At 43.0% G+C, this 22,827-nt stretch overlaps 1 protein-coding gene across 2 annotated transcripts in view; it reads left to right on the top strand.

Moving 5' to 3' along the window:
- LOC126248340 (isocitrate dehydrogenase [NAD] subunit gamma, mitochondrial) overlaps positions 1-22,827 on the top strand; it is a 133,846-nt gene that overhangs the window by 24,381 nt on the left and 86,638 nt on the right. For both annotated transcript variants that reach the window (XM_049949240.1, XM_049949241.1), the window contains exon 5: positions 18,586-18,776. In XM_049949240.1, the coding sequence (XP_049805197.1) occupies positions 18,586-18,776 (191 nt within the window). The remainder of the gene's footprint in view (positions 1-18,585; positions 18,777-22,827) is intronic.

Raw genomic sequence — 22,827 nt, 5'->3', positions numbered from 1 at the left:
TTGTCTGAAATTTGGTCTTGTCTTCTGCAATCTTAGTACAGGATTATGTTAGAGGTGGTAAGGCAGTGACCTACTGGACATGTTTGAAACACACAAATCTGATGTCTGACTTCCCATTGTTTCAGAAAATTTTTGAAAGATTTTTGTGATTTATCCTCTACACTAAGGGTTGCACATGCAGACTTCAAACATTAGTAATAAATTGAAGTGAATAGTGGAAAAGAGGAGACACAAATACAGTGAGACTTCAACCTAAGAAATTAATTCATATTAAAAAGTTACTTGCTACCTCAATATCTCCCATATCTCATGTTTTTTTGTAATTTAAAAATAGTAATCTTAAGATTCACTGCACACCCAATACTTTACTGTACATGGTCTCCTGTAATCTAACTGTAAGTCTAAAAATCCTGTCAAAGAAATTTGGTTCTCGACTGAAGTGTTTTTGTCTCTTCCTTATATTACAAAAAAAGCTAAATTTACTAAGTATGTTGATAACTTCATTCTAAACTGAATTATACTGCAAAGAAAATCACTAACATGTTTTACTTATTTCTCCATTCTGAAAATTTTGTTCTCAAAGTAATTTGGAGGAGGCCAAAATTGAATGATATAAGTACCTGGCTGTGTAGTGGATGGTGGAAGAACATACAAAGGAAAATTGTGCGATATCCTTCATTGAAATGTCCCTTCCTGCATAAACTGTTTTAAAGTTACAACATATGGTCCCAAATTTGTTATGCCACCATGATCCAGTAATTCCACAAGAATCAATCCCTGTGCATCCCAAATGAACTAAGATATGATCTTTCTTTTATTATTTGTAGACCTATAGGTTTCCTCTTTCTTGGAAAATCTGGGCACCCCTTCCATTGACTTTCTTGTAGTCTCAGGTTCAAGAAAACACTCCATGGCTCATCACCCTTTTCATTGCCATATAAAAATTTGTTTTTTAACATAACAAAAGTGCAACAGATCTGGAGCTTCTACTTTCCTCGCCTCTTGGACTAGTCGAAACTTTCTGCAACCATTCTTAACTGACCTTTGAATAACATAGGTTTTCAGTAATTGACACATCACTGACTTTAATTGTAGACAACAAATATAGTTCATCCAGTGAGACCCAGAGATTCAGGTTAATGTTATTGACATATGATGATGTCTTGAGTCAGTAAGTTAAGTGTCTGTGCTGCTGCGGGTAACATTTTCTTAAAATTTAATTCTTTTAGTCTAGCTTTGTCACAGTGCCATGCACATTACCACACTGTACACTAATCAACAGCTGTACCCACATAAACATTGTGTGAGTGTGAAATTCTCAATTCTGAAAATTGTTTTAAAAGTATTCCAGAAGATCCCAAAATTGAATAGTGGATCCTGGCTGAGAAATTCTGCACCAAAACCTCAAAAGTTATAACAAAAAGCACCCAGTTAAAATTGTATCAATAAATTCATCATTTTCAGAAACAGTAAATACCATTTTTTTATGGCTCCTAACACATGCATACTTTATAAGGCACTATATAATGTAGTGGTGGGCAGGAAATCGCGTATCTATTAGAAATCACAGTGATTGAGAAGTCACAGATATCACAATAACAACTTTACAAAATCTAACTGCGATTTCAGTCACAGTAAGCAGTCACAAGTAGCATTTCACATTCATCGCCGTGAGCCATCTGTTGGCCGAATTCCATACTCCTTTATGCGATTTCAGTGACAAGTCGCGGCTAGAAGTCGCAAGTAGCAACTAAAAAGCGCAGTTAACAGTGCCATCTCTTGGCCAAAGTTCGTACTACGCTCATCTCTGCGACACGCTATCGAGTCCAACTGCGATTTCTGTGACAAGTCACAACTAAGAGTCGCAAGTAGCAACTAAAAAGTGCAGTTAGCACTGCCATCTGTTGAGCAAAGTTCATACTACGCTATTCGCTACCGAGTCAAACTGCGATTTCTGTGATAAATTGCAACTAAGAGTCGCAAGTAGCAACTAAATAGCGCAGTTAACATACTTCTCCTCCCCCCTGCGGATTCGGGGGTTAGAATAGGCCCGCGGTATTCCTGCCTGTCGTAAGAGGCGACTAAAAGGAGTCTCAAATGTTTCGGCCTTATGTGATGGTCCCCTCTCGGGTTTGACCTCCATCATTCTAAATTATTCCGATGAGCGAGCCAATTGGGGAAGGGCGCCTTACATGGTGCACTGTATCCGTCGTGCATTGAGACCTTTAGCCGGCTTTTTCGTCGTTGCAATGGTGTCCTGCTCGTTTTCCATCTCTTGGGCGAGGATACGTCCCTGGGTGCGATTACCACGCTGCACTCTGCAGTGTTGCTTTTAACTGCGACGACGACCTTGGACATTTTTGCACCTAAGATCCAGCACGGTAGCCAGTCCGTTGTGGTGGGGCCGCCATGTACCTTGTTGGTTGTAGCCCCCAGACAACACAGGGATCGCTCTACTGATGACTGCACCGTTAACTGCCCACGTATGCCAAGGAGTAGATGCCCATCTCCCTGGGGCATCAAGACTCCCGGCAATGGCCATCCTGCCAGGTGGCTATTGCTGCGGCTGGGTGGCGCCCGTGGGGAGGGCCCTTGGTCGGAGTAGGTGGCATCAGGGCGGATGACCCGCAATGAAGCGTGGTACATCATCTCTCACTGGCGGCCAGCCACCAGCAGTCTCTAAGCGTTCGAGGGCTCATTTTAAAGCTAACGTTTATGACCCCAAATCGTTCCCATCCCTGGCCACACCATGGGAGGAACGAAAGGCAATGAATGACAGTGACGTGTATTCGCCCAGGTATCTCGTCTGTACCAGAGCTGATGGTGACCCGTTTCTATCCGTGAAGCCTCAGTTCTTTGTAGAGCATTTAGAGGACAAGTTTGGGGAGGTGGAGGGCTTGTCCAAAATGCGCTCTGGGTCAGTTTTGATAAAAACGGCATCCTCTGCCCAGTCACGCAGGTTACTTGCTTGTGACAAGTTGGGGGATGTTAACGTTACCATCACCCCACATAAGAGTTTAAATATGGTCCAGGGTATTATTTTCCATCGGGACCTACTTTTGCAGTGTGATGACGAGCTGCGCGCCAATTTAGAGCGCTGAGGTGTACATTTCGTCCGGCGCGTTCATCGGGGTCCGAGGGACAATCAGGTAGCTATCAGTGCCTTCATCTTGGCCTTCGAAGGTGATATCTTACCAGAGAAGGTCAAGGTGATGGTCTACCGTTGTGACGTCAAGCCCTATATCCCTCCCCCGATGCGGTGCTTTAAGTGCTGGAAGTTCGGTCACATGTCCTCTCGCTGTACTTCTAGCCTCACATGTCGAGATTGTGGACGCCCATCTCATCCCGATACTCCATGTGCTCCGCCTCCCGTCTGTGTCAACTGTGGAGAGCCTCATTCCCCCTGCTCGCCGGACTGCAGTATCTTACAGAAAGAACGCAAAATCATGGAATATAAGACCCTGGACCGACTGACCTACACTGAGGCTAAGCAGAAATTTGAACGGCTACATCCCGTGCGCATGATGTCATCTTATGCCTCCACTGTCACTCCTGCTCCAGCTCCTTCAGCTGCAAGACGTACAGTCAGCTCTCAGAGTCAGAGGACCTCATCTACCCCCTTGATGATGGGGGCCCCTTCTTTCGCTGTTGCTCCCACACCATCTACCTCGGGAGCAGCACCCACTAAACCACTGGGGACACCAGTCCCCACTTCTAAGCCGGAGAAGCGTAAGTCTTCTTCGGCTTCTCTCGCTCGGAAGGGATCCCTTGGGTCACTCCCTTCCCAGGTTCCTACCAGCGGCACAGCAGACACCAACCAGTGGCTGAAGAAGCCACAGGTCGCTGGTCGACGGGCTTTGCGATCCTCTTCGGTCCCGGAGACTGACTCCACTAAGCCCTTTCAACAACGACAACCAAAGGAACAGCGAGAGAAAATGACTTTGAAGACCCGTAAGACCAAGACACCTGCGGTGGCACCTACTCCACCACTACCTAAAAGCTCTGCGTCTGAGGATGAGGTGGAGATCCTTGCGTCTGCTGAGGACCTCGATCTCGCCGGTCCCTCAGACGCAATGGATAGCACTTGCACGGGTGCTCCATCGGAGGCAGCAGGTGACCCAGCGGCGTAATCTGCCTTCCCAGTCCCGTCACGCCTTTCTCCGCCATGGAAAATACCACCCTCCAGTGGAACTGCAGCGGTTTCATCCACCATCTAGCTGAGCTCCGACAACTTACCAGCCTTCACCCTTTCTTCTGCATTGCTCTTCAGGAAACTTGGTTTCCAGCAATGCGAACCCCCGCCCTCGGTGGCTATCGGGGTTATTATAAGAACCGGGCAGCATATGAAAGGGTGTCTGGTGGCATCTGCCTCTATGTCCTTCACACTCTGCACAGCAAGTCTGTCCCTCTCCAAACACCTTTAGAGGCTGTTACCGTCTGCAGTCTTTACCTTCCACCGGATAGTGATGTCTCGCAGCATGTCCTGGCTGCGCTGATAGCCCAATTGCCGCCACCTTTCTTGCTATTGGGCGACTTCAACGCCCATAACCCTCTGTGGGGTGGGTCAGTGGCAACAGGTTGAGGCGCCACCGTTGAGCATTTATTGTCGCAGCTCGATCTCTCGATTTTAAATGATGGTGCCTTCACACACTTCAGTGTGGCGCATGGCACTTACTCCGCCATTGACCTTTCAATCTGTAGCCCTAGCCTCTTACCGTCTGTCCAATGGAGTGTGCATGACGACCTGTGTGGTAGTGACCACTTTCCGATCTTTCTGTCGCTACCACAGCGTCACTCTTCTGGGCGCCCTAGCAGATGGGCTATGAATAAGGCTGACTGGGACTTGTTCTCCTCCACTGCCGCTATTGAGCCTCTCTCTAATGATGACATTGATGCGGTGGTTCAATCGGTCACCACCGGCATCGTTACTGCCGCCGAATCTGCCATTCCCCATCCCTCGGCGGCGGACTGTGCCTTGGTGGTCGCCTGAGATCGCTGCAGCGATTAAAGATCGCCTGCGGGCGCTACAGCGTCACAAGCGACATCCCTGCATTGAACACCTCATCACCTTCAAACGGCTGCGTGCACGGGCCCGCCGCCTTATCTGCCAAAGCAAGCAGGAGTGCTGGGAGCGGTATGTGTCCACCATTGGCCTCCATGTCTCTCCATCGCAGGTCTGGGCCAAGATCCGACGCCTCTATGGCTATCGGACCCCTGTCAACGTCCCTGCGCTCTCACTGAATGGAGCAGTTTGTACAGACTCCGTCGAAATTGCCAACAGCTTGGCAGAGCATTTTGCTCTTAGTTCCGCTTCTTCCAATTACCCACTGGCCTTCCGCTCCATTAAAGAGCGGATGGAACGTCGGAGCCTTTCGTTTCGCACCCACCACCCAGGATCTTACAATGCTCCATTCAGTGAGTGGGAATTTCGCAGTGCCCTAGCCGCTTGTCCTGATACCGCTCCTGGGCCAGATGGCATCCACTGTCAGGTGCTGAAACACCTTTCAGTGGACTGCCAGCGGCGCCTCCACGATCTTTACAACCATCTTTGGGTCGAGGGGGAGTTTCCGTCGCAATGGCGGGAAAGCATTGTCATCCCCGTTTTGAAACCTGGAAAGAGCCCTCTGGAGGTGGACAGCTACCGTCCCATTAGCCTCACCAACGTTCTTTGCAAGTGGCTTGAACGGATGGTGAGCTGGCGCTTGAATTGGGTACTGGAGTCTCGGGGCCTTCTGGCTCCGTCTCAGGGTGGGTTCCGTAAAGGCCGCTCCGCCACCAACAATCTGGTGAGCCTGGAGTCGGCCATCTGTACTGCCTTTGCCCGCCATCAGCACCTGGTCGCTGTCTTTTTCGACATGCGGAAGGCGTACGATATGACATGGCGTCATCACATCTTTTCTACGCTTCATGGATGGGGTCTTCGGGGTCCTCTGCCGCTTTTTATCCGCAATTTTCTGTCGTATCGTACCTTCCGCGTGCAAGTCGCGGCCTCATATAGTTCCTCCCACGTCCAGGAGAACGGTGTGCCACAGGGTTCTGTTTTAAGTGTCTGCCTGTTTTTAATAGCCATTAACGGGCTCGCTGCGGCCGTGGGCAATTCTGTCTCCGCTTCCCTGTATGCTGACGACTTCTGCCTTTACTATAGCTCTATTGGCATTGCAGCTGCTGAACGTCAGCTACAGGGCGCAATCCGCAATGCGCAGTCTTGGGCTGTAGCACGTGGTTTTCAGTTTTCGGCTGCCAAGACCCGCGTTATGCATTTCTGCCGGCGCCGAACGGTCCATCCTGCGCCGCGGCTTTATCTTGAGGGCGAACTTCTTGCTGTTGTGGAGACCCACAGGTTTTTGGGTGTACTTTTTGATGCCCGGTTGACTTGGCTGCCTCATATTCGGCAGCTTAAACAGGCGTGTTGGCGGCATCTCAATGCTCTGCGATGTTTGAGCCACACCAGCTGGGGCGCCGACCGATCTACCTTGTTACGGCTCTACCAGGCGTTAATCCAGTCCCGTCTGGATTATGGGAGCCTGGCTTATGGCTCCGCTTTCCCATCTGCGTTGCGGGTACTGGACCCAATACTACACAGCAGGATACGACTTGCCACTGGTGCCTTCCGCACCAGCTCTGTGGACAGCGTACTAGTGGAGGCAGGTGTCCCTCCCCTGCGGTTACGGCGCCAACGTTTGCTGGCCGCTTATGCTGCCCATGTTTTTAGCTTGCCCGGGCATCCAAACTATCGTCTCCTGTTCCCGCAATCGGTCGTCCATCTGCCAGAACGTCGGCCCCGGTCTGGTTGTACGATCGCGGTTCGCGTCAAAGAACTTCTCACCGGGCTTAGGGGTTTCACTGTTCCACCTCCTTTCCGGGCCACTTTGCGTACTCCCCCATGGTGTGTTCCTCGCCCTTGCCTTCGGCTCGACTTGGCACTGGGCCCGAAGGACTCCGTCCCTCCAGAGGCCTTCCGCCGCCACTTTTATTCCATCCTGGCCACGTATCAGGGCTCTGGCATTGTTTACACTGACGGTTCGATGGTTGCTGGTCGTGTCGGGTATGCGCTAACTCTAGGGGACCATTCCGAACAACGTTCCTTGCAGGATGGCTGCAGCGTTTACACTGCTGAGCTGGTTGCCATCTTTCGTGCCATAGAGTATATCCGCTCCTGCTCAGGTGAGTCCTTCATTATCTGTAGCCATTCCCTGAGCGGTTTACGAGCTCTCGACCAGTGTTTCCCTCATTCTCATCTGGTGATGGCTATCCACGAGTCCCTGCATACTCTTGCCCATTGCGGCCGCTCTATGGTCTTTGTGTGGACCCCCGGTCATGTCGGTATCCCGGGCAATGAACGTGTTTGACCGCCTGGCCAAACAGGCCACCAGTGAACCCACTCTAGACATTGGCCTTCCGGAGACTGATTTGAGGGCGGTCTTACACCACAAAGTTATCTCGCTCTGGGACGCTGAATGGCGTGGTCTGACCACCCGTAACAAACTCCGTGCCGTCAAGGAGACAACGACTGTGTGGCACTCCTCCTTGCGCGTCTCTCGCAAGGAGTCTGTCGTCCTATGCCGACTGCGCATTGGGCACACACGGATGACCCACGGCCACTTATTGCGCTGTGAGGACCCACCTCTATGTCGCTGCGGCTCCATTTTATCTGTGGTCCACATTTTCTTGGAGTGTCCGCTTTTAGCTGTGCTCAGGCAGACGTTCGCACTGCCTGACATGCTCCCTGCCCTTTTAACTGATGACCCTGCTATGGCTGGCTTAGTTTTACGTTTTATTCGGGCAGGGGGTTTTTATCATTTAATCTGAGTGTTTCTGTCTTTTAGTGTTGATTCTGGCTTTTGGCCTCCGATTTTAAACTGCGTTTTGTATGTGTTCTCGGTGGTTGGCTTTTCCTTTCTTTTTCTCTATGGTCGGCCAACCACCGTCACACTCTGTGTGATTTTAATTTGTTTTGTCTGATCTCTGTCAGCGTATTTCTTGTTCCGTGTCATCTGACATCTTTCCTGCTGTTCGTTTTTATTCTCTTTGGGTGGTTTTAATTTTTTGGACAAAGGGACCGATGACCGTTGCAGTCTTGTCCCTTTAATCCCACAAACCAACCAACCAACCAACCATACTTTTCCTAGTGCCATCTGTTGACCGACGTACGTACTTCGTTATGAGAGCCTTTTGCCTCACGAGATCGATGTGCTGTGTGTGCATATGAAGGGCTTATTTCAATAGTGGTAAAAGTCCATTTTTGTTCATTTTGAGATACAGAGTTGTAAAGTTAAATGAGCGCTGAAAAATCTGCAGTTGAGATACCAGAAATATTCAAGCATATGGCTTCTTGCTAGAGATGAACCTTTATTTATGTTTGTTTGGATCATTAATTTCAGAAGCATTATAGACAGAAAAGTGGAGGTAATGGACTTGTACGACTATTGAAATAAGCCCTTCATATTATATGACGACATGCAAATTCAGCATCAGTTATGGTTGGTCAAATACTGCTGTGACTCTGAATGTATTATATTAATAAGAAGCAACATTGCCTTTTTCTCCTGAAAATATCAAGTAACGTAACAAATGTGTTTGATTCTGCTTCCAATTTGACAGTTTTGGTTAATACTCCACATGCCTACAGGACTTTGCAATGTTAACACAGCAGAACTCAGACATCTGTATAAGTGTAGTGAAATGAAAACAGTATTATTGAGTCATATGAATGCCTCACTTTTGTTCCGACACAGTTTAAGACTCGGGAGAAAAGTTTTACACCTGGTGTTCTACATGGCAACTTCACACACAAGAACTTTTTGCAGACACTACTATCACCTACATAAGTAAGCTTTTCCTTTGTTACTTTCAAGTAAAGCACTTAAGCTATTCCTGATTTAACTGTTAGATCTGTACTTCCCACTTTCATACCAACAGCCTCAAAATGCGTATTGTAGACTTCGGGATATGCTACAGGTCAGTGTCACACCAAGATTGTGGAGAAAGGGCGGTGGGGGGGGGCACGTCTCTATCCAACAAGTGTATACCAATAAGTAAGTGGCGGAAAATTACGGGTATTGGATGGCTGAACATGTGGAAAATGAGATTTTTATTATTCACTCACTGTATTTAACATTTATTATTCCTTTAAAATCGCACAACAACTTCAATAAAACACAGTTTAATCACTCACACACTTATTTCACTTTTAAACTGCAAATCCTCTAAGAGCTGTCTTGAATCTTCACGAGTCTCTCTCTACAGCCTTGATGTGGATAGATACGTACAGCAACCAGTAATCAGAGTCAGAACTGCGTCTGCAAAAACACAAGGATTATTAAACAATTTTTGCTGTCACTAATAACTAGCAATATAATTGACAGAGTAGATTGCTAATATTTGCTATAATAAATATCACATTTGCAAGAACGATTACACTGAAGTAATTAAGTCCATCAAAACGCTTAGAAACTAACCTCTCGTCTGACGAAAACGGTCTAAAGACGCTGTGGCAATTTCTTCAGATCTGTTGACAATGATATTTTGAGTTATCACTTTACTGAGTGATTGAAATGTAGTTCAGGTACCTGTGAACATAACAATATGTTGGAATTAATTTTCTAAATACAAACTATTACGGTACTGTATGGCTACTTACATATTAATTACACTATTAATATTTTCACAATTGTTTCTTTAATACAAAATTAAAGCCAACGGAAGAAAAAACGTAAAACATACTTACCAATGACAGGTTTGTTGAGATGCAATTTTCTGTGTGGACAGATGTAACACTTTCATACGGTGGTAAGTCGCGGGAGTCGCATTGGCGGAAGGATACACGACCTATGTTCCTTAACAGCGATTCTTAACTGCGACAAATCACAGTTAAGAATAACAGATACTGAAAAGTAGCATTCACAGAAATCACTGATATCAGAAAATCGCAGTTTAGCCCATCACTAATATAATGTATGGCATAGGGTTCTCTAAATTGTTACTTGTCATTAGCTTCCACTTGGGAAAAATGATTTTTCAAATCTTCTTTGTCTATGATATTCATCCTTATCTTGTCCAGTCATTCTTATGCAAAATGTGTTGTAGAGACAGACAGACTAATTTTAAATTTCTTAAGTACTGGTTATGTTTTTTATGCTGCTGTAAAGACCCCAAGAAATACCACTGTAAAACTTAGTTTAAAACTCAAGATTGTGAAAATGAAAAAAAAATTAAATTAGACAAACATTTTTCTCGTTTCTCTTAAAAGTATGGAACTTGAAGGTTATTAATAATTAAAATAAAAAATAATGCTGTTGTGTAGAATTCCTGGGGTTTCTGTGACTCAGTGCTCCCTAATTTTTTGGGTTTTTTGGTAAAAAATCTGTCAGAGCTAAATTGTTGTTCTGATTACGTGCTAAATTGGAGTGCTTTCATAATGATACATATTCTGCAAGTCACCATGTGGTGCATAACAGAGTACTTCGTACCACTACTAGTCATTCCCTCCCCTGTCCCTAAGATCTGCACTAATTCCACTTTTGTGTGGTTGTTATTAGTATTTTTATCACCACAAGGAATTACTTCATATCCCATCTTAGTATGTTGGCAGTCATAGAATCATACTGCAGTCAACTGCAGATGCTGGTTCTGTAAATTTTCTGAACAGTCTTCTACAAAAAGAACATTTCTTTCCTCCAGGGATTTCCATTTGAGTTAATGAAGCATCTCTCGATAATACTTGCATGCTGATTAAATCTGCCACTGTCAAATGTAAATGTAATGCCACACTTCTGAATTGCCTCTTATGTCTTTCTTTAAAATGGTCTGGTGAGAATCCCCAAACATTTGAACTGTACTCAAGAATGGATCGCACTGGTGTTCTATATGTGGTCTCATTTATAGATGAACTAAACTTTCGTAGAATTCTCCCAGCAAGCTGATGTCGACCATTTGCCTTCCTACTACTGAACTTACGTGCTCACTCCATTTGACTTTACTTTGCAACATTACATCTAAATATTCAGTTGACATGACTGTATCAAGTGCACACAACTAATACTAAACTTGAACAATACAGGATTGTTTTCCCTATTCATTTCCATTAGCTTGCATTTTTCTACATTTTGAACAAGCTGCCATTCATCACTCCCAACGGTAAATCTGTGAGTCATCCTGTATCATCCTACAGTCACTCAGTGTTAACAGTTTCCCATACATTTAAAAGAATCGTAAGCAGTCACAGATCGCTGCTCACCCTACAAGTCAGATTGTTTATGTAGATAGAGAACACTTAACGGTCCTACTACACTTCCCTGGGGCACTCTTGATGATACCCTTGTCTCTGTGAACACTCACTGCTTAGGACAATGTACACTCCTGGAAATGGAAAAAAGAACACATTGACACCGGTGTGTCAGACCCACCATACTTGCTCCGGACACTGCGAGAGGGCTGTACAAGCAATGATCACACGCACGGCACAGCGGACACACCAGGAACCGCGGTGTTGGCCGTCGAATGGCGCTAGCTGCGCAGCATTTGTGCACCGCCGCCGTCAGTGTCAGCCAGTTTGCCGTGGCATACGGAGCTCCATCGCAGTCTTTAACACTGGTAGCATGCCGCGACAGCGTGGACGTGAACCGTATGTGCAGTTGACGGACTTTGAGCGAGGGCGTATAGTGGGCATGCGGGAGGCCGGGTGGACGTACCGCCGAATTGCTCAACACGTGGGGCGTGAGGTCTCCACAGTACATCGATGTTGTCGCCAGTGGTCGGCGGAAGGTGCACGTGCCCGTCGACCTGGGACCGGACCGCAGCGACGCACGGATGCACGCCAAGACCGTAGGATCCTACGCAGTGCCGTACGGGGACCGCACCGCCACTTCCCAGCAAATTAGGGACACTGTTGCTCCTGGGGTATCGGCGAGGACCATTCGCAACCGTCTCCATGAAGCTGGGCTACGGTCCCGCACACCGTTAGGCCGTCTTCCGCTCACGCCCCAACATCGTGCAGCCCGCCTCCAGTGGTGTCGCGACAGGCGTGAATGGAGGGACGAATGGAGACGTGTCGTCTTCAGCGATGAGAGTCGCTTCTGCCTTGGTGCCAATGATGGTCGTATGCGTGTTTGGCGCCGTGCAGGTGAGCGCCACAATCAGGACTGCATACGACCGAGGCACACAGGGCCAACACCCGGCCTCATGGTGTGGGGAGCGATCTCCTACACTGGCCGTACACCACTGGTGATCGTCGAGGGGACACTGAATAGTGCACGGTACATCCAAACCGTCATCGAACCCATCGTTCTACCATTCCTAGACCGGCAAGGGAACTTGCTGTTCCAACAGGACAATGCACGTCCGCATGTATCCCGTGCCACCCAACGTTCTCTAGAAGGTGTAAGTCAACTACCCTGGCCAGCAAGATCTCCGGATCTGTCCCCCATTGAGCATGTTTGGGACTGGATGAAGCGTCGTCTCATGCGGTCTGCACGTCCAGCACGAATGCTGGTCCAACTGAGGCGCCAGGTGGAAATGGCATGGCAAGCCGTTCCACAGGACTACATCCAGCATCTCTACGATCGTCTCCATGGGAGAATAGCAGCCTGCATTGCTGCGAAAGGTGGATATACACTGTACTAGTGCCGACATTGTGCATGCTCTGTTGCCTGTGTCTATGTGCCTGTGGTTCTGTCAGTGTGATCATGTGATGTATTTGACCCCAGGAATGTGTCAATAAAGTTTCCCCTTCCTGGGACAATGAATTCACGGTGTTCTTATTTCAATTTCCAGGAGTGTATATGTAAGAAGTCTTCAAACCACTCTCATATCTGTGAGAACCAATCCCGTATGCTTGGACTATTATTAACAGCCTGCATTGGGGCACCGTGTCAAATGCTTTCTGGACTCTGCCTCTTACCTTTTGTCCATAGTCCTCTGGATATGCACGAGAAAAGGGAAAGCTGAATTTCACATGATTAATGCTTTCCAAATCTCTGCTGATTTGTGGACAGCAAATTTTCTGTTGATGTAGATGAATGGCACATCATATTCTCTCTTCACCAACAAGTGCAGAATATGTCTGATACCTGATGGTTGTTGTAGATGAGTGTGGAGTGACCAGGTAATTTGTGGTCTCAGGCACATGGTTCTGTGGGTTCAACATAGGGATGCCTCATTAATATTTTGAACCAGTTTCATGTACAGATATCAGACACCTCTCATCACTGTTGAGGTTATTTAGAGGTCTGTGCAGTATTGGGACTGAGTCCTCCAACCTACTGTCTGGCCCTACAGACAATATTTTAATGATGCAGTCATCATTCAAGGCAATAGTGCATGATCACATCATGTCTACCTAGTCAACATTTTCCTCCAGGAGGCATGAATCAACTAAATCGAATGGCCAGCAGTATCTGCTGACATGAACCCAGCTGAGCACTCTGGGAACAGATCGAAACTTGCAGTGTGATGTCACAGTAAACCACCTCATACACTGGATACTTTCAGGAGGGCCACTGTCAAAGAGTGGAGCAGAGTTGTACAGCAACATGATGACCACCTACATTGGATGCTCTGCAGTTGACAGTTAAGTGGCTGATAGAGGGTCCATCGAACCATCTTCAAGCTATTTTTCTACTGTTCCACTCTCGAAAAGATTGCGCGCTCTGATTTTTTTCTTTTTTTACAATGATCATCTCTCGCCCTTTTAAGGTGGGTGCCAGAAAAATATTTTCAAATTTGGAGATGAGAGTTAGTAATTGAAATTTTATGAAAAGATCTTTGTTTTAATGATAGCAACCCCAATTCATATACCGTATCTGTTTTAGTCTCTCTCCTGTTGTGCTATAACACAAAAGAGTTGCCTTTCTTTGAACTTCTTTGATGTCATCTGTCAGTCCTATTTGATATGGATCCCACAGAACCACTCCAGCAGAGAATTGAGAAGTGCTGTGTTGGTAAGTTCTGTAGTAGATGTTTTACTTCTTCTAACTGCCAATAAAACTCAGTCTTTGGTTTGCTTTCCCCACAACATTATCGCTGTGATGATTCCAATTTTAGTTATCCATAACAGTAATCCCCAAGTATTTGGTTGAATTCACAGGAATTAGATTAGTGTGATTTATCATGTAACTGAAATTTAGCACACTCCTTTTAGTACGCATGTGGGTAACGACACACTTCTCATTAATTAGAATTAATTTCTACTTTTCACACCATACAGATATCTTGGCTAAATCATTTTGCAATTGATTTTGATCACTTGGTTGCTTTACAAGGTGGTAAATGATAGCATCATCTGCAAACGATCTAAGAGGGCTGCTCAGATTGTGTTCTAGATTGTTTATATAAATCAGGAAGAGCAGAGAACATATAAAACTTCCCTGGGGAATGCTAGATATCCTATTTTACTCAATGACTTTCCATCAGTTGCTACAAACTGGAACCTTTCTGACAGGAAATCATGAATCCAATCACACAACTGAGTCAATATTCTGTCGGCATGCAATTTGATTAGAGGTCGGTCGAACAATCCGCAAATGTACTACCAGTTCATAAGTGTCCAACAGGCACAATATTTTGGTGATTGTATGTGTTGCCATCATCAGATGTGCTGACGAAGTGAACCCCCTGCGAACTGCTCCCTCTGTGGTTTGCACCCCTGGCCACATGCCAGTGCCCACGCAGATGCTAGCATCGGTGTCTGGGATGGTGTTGATGTAAGTTCTCTATGCACCCTGGTTGCCCGATTGTCTTGCCTACTGAGAGTCATCTTAACTAAACTCAGTGCTGGTTCCCAAACCTTGCTAAGATTATGGCTGCAGTCTCAGTTGATAAGATTGTCCCTGGTGTGAATGTCTATGACCCCTCTAACGATGCTGTCCCAGTACGTGGAAGTCTCTACCAATATCCTTGTATGTTTGTATGCCATCGCGTGATTCTCGGACAAACAGTGTTCTCTGAATGCTCCCTTGTTGGGATACATCAGTCAAAAGTGCCTCTGGTGTTCTCTGCAGTGATTGTAGACGGTGTACAGTGTATGTCTTCCCACATTGACATGGAATCTGGTAATCACCGGCCTTCTGCAAACTGAAATCATCTTTGACATTTCACAATAATGCTATGTTTTATTGGGTGGGCAAAGAACAATTTTTATTCGATGTTTCTTCAATATGCATCTGATTTTTCCCAATAGTGCACCAATGTAGGGTATGAAGGCAGTGCCTGCCATTTTGTCCACGATTTCTTTCACAGATTGCACTGTTGAGGTGGGGTGGAGAGCACGCGTAACGTGCCATTTAGGGTCTAGTTTTTTTTGGAATACCGTTTTGAGGTGTTTCAGCTCCTGGAGCAGACTCTGTGTATCTGAAATGGTGTACGCACTATGTACTACTATTTTTAGGTCCCCATTCCTCTCTGAAGGGTGGTGGCAGCTGTCTGCGTGCAAATACTGGTCATTGTGTGTTTTCTTCTGATACACACCATGACCCAGAGTGCCATCAGCTCTTTTCTTGACCATGACGCCCAGGAATGGTAATCTTCTTTCTGCTTCAGTCTCCATAGTGAATCTGATGTTGGGATGTATGGATTTCATATGTGTAAGGAAGTCAAGGAGGTTTTCCTTCCGTGGGACCAGGTGACAAATGTGTCACCCACATAACAGAAAAAAAAAGTGAGTTTCCATTTGGATGATGCCAGGGGCTTCCTCCTCAAAGCTCTCCATGTACAAATTCATGAACACAGGTGAGGGTGGGCTGCCCATTGTGACTGCTTCCATTTGTTCATAGTATTCTCCATTAAATAGAAAATATTTGGAGATCAGGACGTGCCTGAAGTTGCTTGTGAGGAACAGGGTCAAAAGCCTTCGACAAATCTAAAAATATGGAATCAGTTTGAGATTCCCTATCAGTGGCACTCATTACTTCATGTGAATAAAGAGCTAATTGTGTTTAACAAGAACAATATTTACTGAATCCATATTGGCTATGTGACAATAATTTATGTTAGAGGTAATTCATGATGTTCGAACACAGTATGTGTTCCAAAATCCTGCTGTAATTCAGTGGCTTGTACGTATTTCCTTTCTTGAATATTTTTGTGACCTTGGCAACTTCACAGTCTGTAGGTACAGTTATTTTATTAAGCGAGCAATTCTATACAACTACTAAATATGGGGCTATTTTATCAGCATATTCTGAAAGGAACCTAGCTGGTATACTATCTGGATCAGAGGCCTTGCCTTTATTTAGTGATTTAAGCTGTTTTGCTACACAGAGGATATCTACTTGTAAGGTATTCATGTCGGCAGTTGTTCTTGATTTGAATTTGGGAAATTACTAGGTCTTCTTTCGCGAAGGAATTTTATAAAACCATGTTCAGTACCTCTGCTTTAGTGGTTACCATTGCTATCATGCAGTGAAGGTATTGATTGTTTCTTGCTGCTGGTGTACTTTTTATATGAAGAGAACCTCTTTCAATTTTATGCCAGGTTTTGAGACAGAGTTTCAACATGGAAACTATTAAGAGCATCTTACATTAAAGTCTGCGCTGAGTTTTGAGCTTCAGTGAAACTTCACCAATTTTGTCGATTTTTTGTTCTTTTAAATTTAGCATGCTTTTTCTGTTGCTTCCACAACAATGTTCTGACCTCTCTTGTATAGCCTGGAGGATCAATACCATCTCTTATTTATGTATTTGGTTTATCTCTTTAAGTTGCCATCACTACTGGTTATTATTATTATTATTATTATTATTATTATTATTATTATTCAAACCACATCTGGTACATGCTTACAAAATTAGATTGGAAGGTGTGAAGACTATCTCTTAGGAGGGCAATCAAGTAGAATTTTTATCTGATTTTTTAAATAGATTTATTTTGGTGGATTTGGATGTTACAGTACTCGGTCTCACTATGATGACCTCGTGGTCACTAATACCTGTATCTATTATGATGCTCCCTATTTGCTCAAGATTATTTTTTGTCTCTAAGAGGTCAAATACATTTTTTCAACCATTATGGACAACATACTATGGGGGAGCCTATGTTGTTAGAATACACAAGGTGAAGCTATACCGGATTGTGTTACCCATCAGGATATTTTGATTTCACCAATGTGGATTTTCAGACTGCCTGCCTTTAGTTTGGATGTTTTTTCCATTTCATGGTAAGGTTCGTTGTTTACTTCTATAATGCTCATTCTTTCATTCGCTGTGCCCACTGATATTCGCTGATGGCAGAAAACTTTTTTAACTACATAAATGGTAAAAAATTATACTCCTCTCTTAAGGAAATAAAATCACTCTTACTGAAGTTATTATTCTGTTTCATATCTCCTCTTTGACTACTTATTTATTCATCTGATTGTTTCAGCCATCTATGGCACACTATTACACTACTGCCTTCACTTCTTGCACTATTTCCTCTTTTTCAATTATTTCTCTATTCTGACTCAATCTTGCTTCCTTGTATTACAAGAACACACATCTTGTTCTTGTTTTCTTGCTGGATGGATTTTTGCTTTATTGATCACACACTTGACAAGGTTCTGATTCGCTTCTTTCACCTGAGGCCCTAGTTTATTTGCTTTCCTAGTATGTCAGTATATTATTTGCAGTCCTTTTTTAAATGTTCATGGACACTTTTATTGTGTGTTTGTGTCCTTGCTTACCACATTTTTACATGTAATGTAATAAATGACCATTTTCTATGTAAATGTGTCTGCGCCTATCCGTAACCAAGTGTTTTCTGTAGAATTAAATAAATATTCTATTGGAGTCGAAATCATATTGACTTTTAAATATAGGAATTCATTGGCAATATGCCTCGTAAAAGCGTTTTTATTCAATGTCGCGGAGTGGTGTTGCAAATAAAAATTAATAATTTTTATTATGAAGAAAAGTTTTGAAAACAGTTTAGCATATTGACTTTAATAGAGCTGTTGTCAGTTTTAAAGTGTCTAAACATTAATTTTTATTGCATAATATATGACCAAAAATCTGTTTATGGTGTGCATACTAGGCAGAGGTATAGGAGGAAATAATTTTGAGCTAAATCATAGTATGGGTACAATCTTGAAAAAAGCAGTACTGAATTTTTTAACCAGCAATGGATGATTCATATAGTAAATAGTGGACATATGAAGAGAGTGTGATATGAACGTATGAGTTGTCAAATAGATCTTTGCTCATTTGTTTAAAAGTGCATTAAGTATAGAAAATGTAATATGTGATGAAAATGCTATTGTAAACAAGTAGCCTCAGCTACAGCTAGCTGTTTGTTATGTGATATTTAACTTTATCTTTTATACTCACAGTATCATTTCTACACACACCTATGAAATGATTTCTGATTATATTGAATTGTAAAAATACTCATAACTTGACCTGCATGCTTTGCTTCTCCCATTTTCTTTTGTTTTGTCAATTACTTTTCTCGGTATTTTATTAGTCAGTAGCCTTGCCCTGTCAGTAACTTTTGCCCAGTCAGTAGCTCTGCCCAGTTAGTAACGTCACAAGTGGCAATTTATTTTTCAAATTAAATATTTTATATTGTCATTTTAGATACAAATTTTAGTGGTAAGAACAATTTCTCTAAATGTGCAGGTAACATTGAAACTGGCAGCATGAATCGAGCTGTAATATCACGAAATGTGGCTTTGCGAAATGAATTGGATCTGTATGTGAACGTACTCCACTGCAAATCTTATCCTGGTATTCCCACAAGGCAGAAGGGAGTTGATATCCTAATTGTAAGGCAAAACACGGAAGGAGAGTATGCCATGTTGGAGCATGAGGTGAGAACATGTTTTTTTACTTGTGTACTTTTACTTAGTGTGGTTGAAAGTGAATTCATGCTTCACACTTCATTCTTTGTTTATATCCTACTTATTTGGTCTCCTTTTCTTTCCAGAAATTTTTTAATGATGTTTGCTGAATAAATATAAGTTCTTTCTTGCCTATAGTTAACAAGAAAAAAATTACATTTTCATAGCACAATTTTTCTGATTTCTGTTAATGAATAGAACAGTGTTTGTAACATTACTAACTACTGCCTCAGATCTGCCAAATCTTGAGACTATTATTATGTTTTTGCACTTGCCCTCAAAGTAAGCTGTTTATTCTATTATTATTATTATTATTACTATTATTATTAGTCGCAAAGCTCCCAGAGTGGAAGACGCTAAGTAAAGATGGTTCATTTTCTGTTCTTCTTGTTCTTCTGATTTGCCACTAGTTTTTCATTGTTTGCAAGAATTTAGCTCTTTCTTCGCTCCATTTTGTTCCGGTTCTTCAGGCTTTTGGCTCTGGTTTAACCTCCCATTTTTGTACTTTTATTCTAAAATTGTTCCTTATGTCTATTTCTTCTTTGCTGATTTTGGTAATTCCAAGTCTTTTTTAACATTTTGGATCCATTCTCCTCCATTAGTAAGGGAACTATGTACTTTACTATTCTTTTTTTTAGTCTGTGTTCGGGAAGCCTCATTATGTGGCCATAGAATTTGAGGCGTGTTTTCCTCATGTCTGTCTCTGTGTTGGAATATTCTTCAATTTTGGACATTTTCTGTAGTCTATATATATTCTCAGTCCATCTTGGTCCCAAAATTTTCCTAATTATTTTTCTTTTTTCACTCTTTAGATTTTCTGTATCAGTTTTCCTGTTTAGTACCAAGCCTTTTCTGGCATATAATATTGATGGTTTAATTACTGTTTTTTAATGTCTGATTTTGGCATTTAAAGATAAGCATTTTTTATTATAGATGTTTTGCACTAATCCTAAACCTTAATGAGCTTTTTGTATTCTTTCTTGTTGTGCATATTTTTCAGAGATAATTTCTCCTAGATATGTAAAGTGTGATACTCTGCTAATTTCTCCATGTTGATTTGTAATTTGAAAATTCCTAATTTTCTGTTGTAAACACTGTCTTTTCAAATGATATTTGCAGGCCAACTTTCTCTGCGCATTCTTTTAGAGTTTCTATCTGTTTTATAGCCATCTCACAAGAATCGGCCAGTATTGAGAGATCATCTGCAAAGGCTGAGAAGGGGATTTGTAGGGTTGTGGTTTTTTCCATAATGAAATTTGTTCCCACCAATTTTCTTAAAAAATGGTTCAAATGGCTCTGAGCACTATGGGACTCAACTGCTGAGGTCATTAGTCCCCTAGAACTTAGAACTAGTTAAACCTAACTAACCTAAAGACATCACAAACATCCATGCCCGAGGCAGGATTCGAACCTGCGACCGTAGCGGTCTTGCGGTTCCAGACTGCAGCGCCTTTAACCGCACGGCCACTTCGGCCGGCCAATTTTCTTAAAGTTTCTTTTATATAGAACTACATTGAAAAACATCAGCTTGTCTAACCCCAGTTTTTATCCTGAATGGTTTTGAAAGTTTTCCCATATATTTCACTTTGGATGTTGTATTTGTTAATCTCTGCTGAATGATTTTCTGTATTTTCTGATGCAATCCTTTTTCTTCAAGAATTCTATTATATTATGCGTGCAAATAAATTTTTATATTATGATGAGCACTGATTTATTATTTAGCTTAGGGCGTAGTACATACATCACGCAAATTAATAATATATAAGTAGTCTCTATTGTAGACATTAAGAAGAATCCATGTAAGATGTACAAGTCATGTATAAAGAAAGAAACTAGACAAATACATAAAATATATACATTCACAAAATACAGTATAACCCCAATTTTATATTCCCGGCATTAATGGTTTCTCACCGTTTACAATATTTTTTAATCACTTGCATCAAATTTTCCTGGTCCACAATGTTAATTCACACCTGACTTTGCATCAACGTATTTATAATCTTCCCGTGATTTACGCTTTATGAAAAAATGTTCGTGGAGAAAAAAATTGATGTAAAATGATGCTGACCATAGTGAATTCTAACATGTACACTAAGATGCTGGAGACAGAAGTGATTAGAGTGTATGAGGACTCAGTGGATGAAAGCCTAATGTTTCAACAAGATAATGCGTCTGTGGATGTTTGTACTACAACCAAAAAGTAGATTGGAGATAAAGATGTCAATAAATTGCTGTGACCTGCATTCATGCCCAGATGTGAACCTCATGGAAAACCTTGGGGAATACATCCACGTTGTGTTTGTTACAATGGAAGGCAATTTGAGGCCACATTTTAGCTAAAAACAATAATAATAGAAGAGTGAGCAACAATTGCACTTCAAGAACTACAAAACTAACAAAATCAATGCCGAAGAGAGTTTTAGAGATAGTTAGAAAGAACAGAAGTCAGAAAAAGTAATAACAATGCAATAGTACAACAGGTCAGTGAGTGCCTTTATACAGATTTACATCCAAGAAATGCGAACACCTTATTTTGTTACTTGTGTTATGAAAGAAACTGTGTAATTCCATAATGATTTTGTATGTCTTATATGTATCTACTATGTTCATAATAAATTCATTAAATGTTACTTCAGACATTGTAAATCACTTTCATAGGAACCCTGCCTTTACAGATTTCCACTACTGTAGAAGAGGGTAGCTCAACCTTTCTTGCGTTCTCTGATAAGTGATTTGTCGCATCTCAGATGGGAAGGAGCTATATTGTTTAGTGTGGGTTGCCAGTAGATTGTGGTTGCCTCTGTTGTGCCTATTATAAGGTGCACAGTTGTAGTTGGACAGTGATGCGACTAGTGTGAGAACTGTTGAGTCAAACCCGTTAACAGTATTGTGCTACCAGACGGACAAGACCTAAAGCTGAAGTCCATAGTGTACTGTCTGAAAATCCCCATGAAGTGAAGTGGCAGCACCTGCAAGATTTGAGAGTTCAGAGTTTGGTAGCTGTGTTTGATAGTTGATTCATGAAGCTCAGTGATCTATCCAGGCTGACACCTAAATATTTTGGATGTTGATTGTGGGATAGTAGTTTGGTCTCAAAGCAAATTCGGAGTTCTCTGTTGGCTAATTAGTTGTCGAGGTGGAATGTAGAGACTTCTGTCTTTGTGCACTGGGTTACAATCTTCAATGGCAAGAGCATTTCCCAATTCCTCTATAACAGGATCAGACTAGAGATATTTAATCTTTCCAAAAGTTTGTTAATCATGTTGAGCAGTGCAGTTGGTCTATATTTTTGTGAGGAATCATTTATTTTTCCTGGTTTTAAGATGGTGGTGATCTTGACTCTCTTGAGTTTGTGGAGAGCATTGCTTGTGTGCAAGACATCAGGGAAAAATCTGGCAAGCCACTTTTCTGTATAGTTGCTAAAATATGTGAGGAATTAGGTATGGATGCCATCGAAACCAAGGGCTTTGCCCAGTTTCACTTCTTGAAGAGCTGCCGCGCAAGGTAGCCGCGCGGTCTGAGGCACCTTGCTGCGGTTCGCATGGCTCCTCCATTGGTGGTTCGAGTCCTCCCTCAGGTGTGTGTGTGTGTGTGTGTGTGTGTGTGTGTGTGTGTGTGTGTGTGTGTGTGTGTGTCCTTAGTGTAAGTTAGATTAAGTAGTGTGTAAGCCTAGGGACCGATGACCTCAGGAGTTTGGTCCCATAGGAACTTACCACAACTTTCCAGATTTCTTGAAGAGCTGCTGTGATTTCTTCCATGCTGAAGGGGACCTAGTATGTGGTTTCTGTGTTGCAGGCTGCATTAATGGTCTTTAGCTCTTTTTTAACTGTGATTGTATGCTTTCAGTCTTGAGCTCTTGAGGTTGACACGATGAGGTTAGTGACTTGATTTGGTAACACAAAGTCGCATACACATTCCCCATAGCTTCCTTAGTGAGGACCAAATTTTTCTACTTGACATTCTAAAATCCAAGCTTTAAACATCTCTGCCCACTTTTTGTGTGTCACAGTATCAATAT

The sequence above is a fragment of the Schistocerca nitens genome, chromosome 3, assembly GCF_023898315.1.
Source record: "Schistocerca nitens isolate TAMUIC-IGC-003100 chromosome 3, iqSchNite1.1, whole genome shotgun sequence".
Taxonomy (NCBI): domain Eukaryota; kingdom Metazoa; phylum Arthropoda; class Insecta; order Orthoptera; family Acrididae; genus Schistocerca; species Schistocerca nitens.
The sequence above is the reverse complement of the archived record's forward strand: the minus strand, read 5'-3'. Positions and strand labels throughout refer to the sequence as shown.